The following is a 3,492-nucleotide window of genomic DNA, read 5'->3' on the forward strand; positions in this document are numbered from 1 at the left end:
AATATTAGCTCCAAATCTTTGTCTCGCATTTAGGTGGAATGTACAAAGAGTGATTTTCCAAGATCAAAAAGATAATATTTGGCAGAGACAGGGACAAGAAGTAGAAATCCTGTCAGTCAAATGAGAGTTATAGTTTCTCCATTTCAGAAACAAAGAAAAAAATTTCATCTTATGTTCTTGTCATTTCCTTTCCTAGCAGAAAAGCCAGGCCCATGGTACCAGAAAACCAAACACAATTCACTGGATTCATCCTCCTGCTATTTTCTGAGAATCCAGATCAGGAAAGACCACTCTTTGGATTGTTCTTAAGCATGTATTTGGTCACAATGGTAGGAAATCTGCTCATCATGTTGGCTGTTGGCTTTGATTCTCATCTCCACACCCCCATGTACTTCTTGCTTACCCATTTGTCCTTTGTGGATACCTGTGTGGTGACCACCACAGTCCCAAAGATGTTGGCGAGCTTCAGGACACTAAATAAGGCAATCCCCTATGCTGACTGTCTTATCCAGATGTTCTTCTTTGAACTTTTTGCTGGTTTGGATCATTTTCTGCTCACTTCAATGGCCTATGACCGTTTTGTGGCTATATGTCACCCTCTACGCTATGCAGTAATGATGAGCTCTTGGTTCTGTGTCTTGCTAGTGATACTGTCCTGGTCACTAGCATTTCTAGATTCCTTTCTTCTCAGTGTAATGGTAACACATCTCTCCTTTTGTACCAACAATCAGATTAATCACTTCTTTTGCGATCTTCCTGAGATCATGAAGCTTTCTTGTTCTGACACTCTCATCAATTATATTTTGATGTATTTTATTTCTGGATTGCTGGGTGTTATCCCTTTCATGGGGATCCTTTACTCTTATATTCAAATATTTTCTTCCATTATGAAAATCCCTTCCACTCAGGGTAAGTACAAAGCCTTTTCTACCTGTGGATCTCATCTCTGTGTTGTTTCTTTGTTTTATGGCTCAGTGTTTGGGGTATATTTGACCTCTTCATTTACTGATACTTCCTGGAAGAGCACAGCTGTTTCAGCTATATATGCTGTGGTCACCCCTATGTTGAACCCCTTCATCTATACACTAAGAAATAAGGACATAAAAGCTGCCCTTATGAGACTCATGAGCAGAAAAACCTCTTATTGATGGGAATGAATCCTGGAAATTCCAATAAGAAAAAGGTAATTCTGGGAGAAATATTAGGAGGCAAAAATGCTGGACCTGTCAATTTTCTCCCCATTTAAATATATCCCCTATTTCATCATTAAAGCAAGTTACCTAAGTTACAGGTTTTGATCCTGGCATCATGACTATTCAATGTCAGTGATTCACCTTTGATTCCAAAAACAAATACAAAATTCTCTGAATTCAAATCCTTTTTATCTTCATCCTTTTCTACCTATCCAAACTTCTAATAATTTTATCCCACATACTCTTAGCTCCAGTGAGATTACATTCTATACATTTCCTTGAATAAGAACCTGCATTTCTTGGCTATTGTCATTTTCTCAGACTGTCCCTCACATCCAGAATCTTATAGCTTCTTTTCTTTCCTTTAAGTCACAAATATGAATAGATGTCATTTATCCTGGAATCCTTTCACAAATCCTCTTATTTCTAGTATCTTCTTTTTCTAATTTTTTACTCATGTTATATATTCTAGATATGTATGTATATATGTATGTATTTGTCTTTAATTATCTCTCCCAGGAGATTGTAAGATTTTTGATATCAGTGACTGCTTTTATTTGCTTCATTTTGTATACCCCAAATTTAGCAGAGTCCCTGAAATGTAGTAGGTGCTTAATAAATGTTAGTTGATGAATCTCAAAGTTCTTTTATTACTGGTTCATTTTGTTCTTATTGATTGTAAAATCTTCACTTTATTATTGTATTTGAACCATAATTACACGTGCTTCACTTCACATAAATGTTCAAGTGAGAAAGGTGCTTGAAATCGAGAGACAAAACTAAAATTTACTTCTCAATCCGGCACTTGAAAGCTGTGTCCATTTGACCAATGATCTAATATCATTAACACTCAATTTTATCATTTTTGAAATGGGAAGTGGAAAATCTGTCCTTATTACCTCCATTTTTTCCACTTTTTATGAAGGCAAATATTTTAAATGAAAGTATCTCCTAAACTGTGAATTACTTGATTCCTGCAATGAGGAAAGATAAATTAGAGAAAAATCATTGTGAGATTTCATGACTGGGTGTCTAGGTCCTGATTCTTTCAGGATTTACAAGTCCTCATTTTGAATCAGTATGGTTAAAAATAATCAACACAATACGGTACCATCTTTCCTGATGTGTCTCTTTATCTTTATAAAGACGTTTTATTTTTGCTGGGTCTAGCAGAAATGAAGTTTAGATTTCTCAGCTTTTGAGAAACTATGTGCATATTGTTTTGTTTATGAGAAATAGAAATAGGTTCATATGTTTAAAGTCCAGTCATTTATGTGATTATCTTGTAATACTTACCCTCATACATGGGACTGACCATTTCATGAGTTTTTCTGAGATGCTTCATTGTCTCTGTATTAGTACTAGAATGATTTTTTATATTCTGAGCCTATTAAAACACTTCATAAACTTAGTCAAACATATATTTATTTTATTTCTTAAAAACTGCCCAACATGCTCTACATTACAATCAAAACCACTTACTTGTAATGATACTCTTAGATCCCTTAAAAGTCTTCCTGCTAAATATGGAACAGAAGGGATCCCATTCTTGTCTCTCTATATATCAATTAAAACATGCAAAATGTCACAGTCTTACTCAAGAAAGAATAACCATAATTTAGAACTATTGGGAACAGGCAAGATAAATTAGAATTATTAATTCAAAAAGATAAATTTGATCTCTGGTGTTTGTATGACACTTGGTATGAAAATATCTGTGAATAAAATATGTTTATGAAAGTGATAATCAGTTTTAAAGGAAGCAGCATTTGTAAAACATTGTGTTGGATTATAGTTGTGTATTAAGATAGGCTCTTGGAAAGCATCGATGTGCCAAAATCTAGAAGCATGGGAGATAAAAGGGTGGAGATACAATGAAGGAGAGAAACCAGAAACTTTCCAGCAAACGTCTAAATGAATTCTGGAGTAACACAACTCTCAAAAGTTCAGACTGGAGCCTTTTCCCTGCTCTGTCTAAACCTGAGAGGGAGTGTGTCCAAGCCAGCAATTATAGTCAGTGTATGGGCAGGATGTGGAGGGGAAGCCAGGGAGATCTATAGGAGGGATCTGTAGTGCAGTTCACTGGAGTGCTTGCTCCGCAGGACAATAGGAAAACAGGAGAGTTGGGAGGACTCCAAAGCAGGTTTAAATCAGACCCTAGTTAATGTGGCTTGACTGAACTCGATGGCTCAACCAATGAGCAAGCCTATAAAGTTCTCAAAGTGGAAAGTATTTGAGTGAATCCTTCTTCCATATTTAACAGGTTTGAAAAGTGCTCAGATATAAAAATAATAAGGAA

General features: G+C 35.6%; 1 protein-coding gene across 1 annotated transcript; it reads left to right on the plus strand.

The window, feature by feature from the left end:
* Window positions 1–212: 212 nt before the first annotated feature.
* Window positions 213–1,148, plus strand: LOC141509309 (olfactory receptor 7D4-like). The gene has a single exon (XM_074218747.1). The coding sequence runs from the start codon at window positions 213–215 to the stop codon at window positions 1,146–1,148; it is 936 nt and encodes a 311-aa protein (XP_074074848.1).
* Window positions 1,149–3,492: the final 2,344 nt, after the last annotated feature.

This window comes from Macrotis lagotis, chromosome 1, assembly GCF_037893015.1.
Source record: "Macrotis lagotis isolate mMagLag1 chromosome 1, bilby.v1.9.chrom.fasta, whole genome shotgun sequence".
Classification (NCBI taxonomy): Eukaryota; Metazoa; Chordata; class Mammalia; order Peramelemorphia; family Peramelidae; genus Macrotis; species Macrotis lagotis.

Excerpts from the sequence above, each read along its gene's own strand:
- LOC141509309 (XM_074218747.1), top strand. The coding sequence starts at position 213 with ATGGTACCAGAAAACCAAACACAATTCACTGGATTCATCCTCCTGCTA.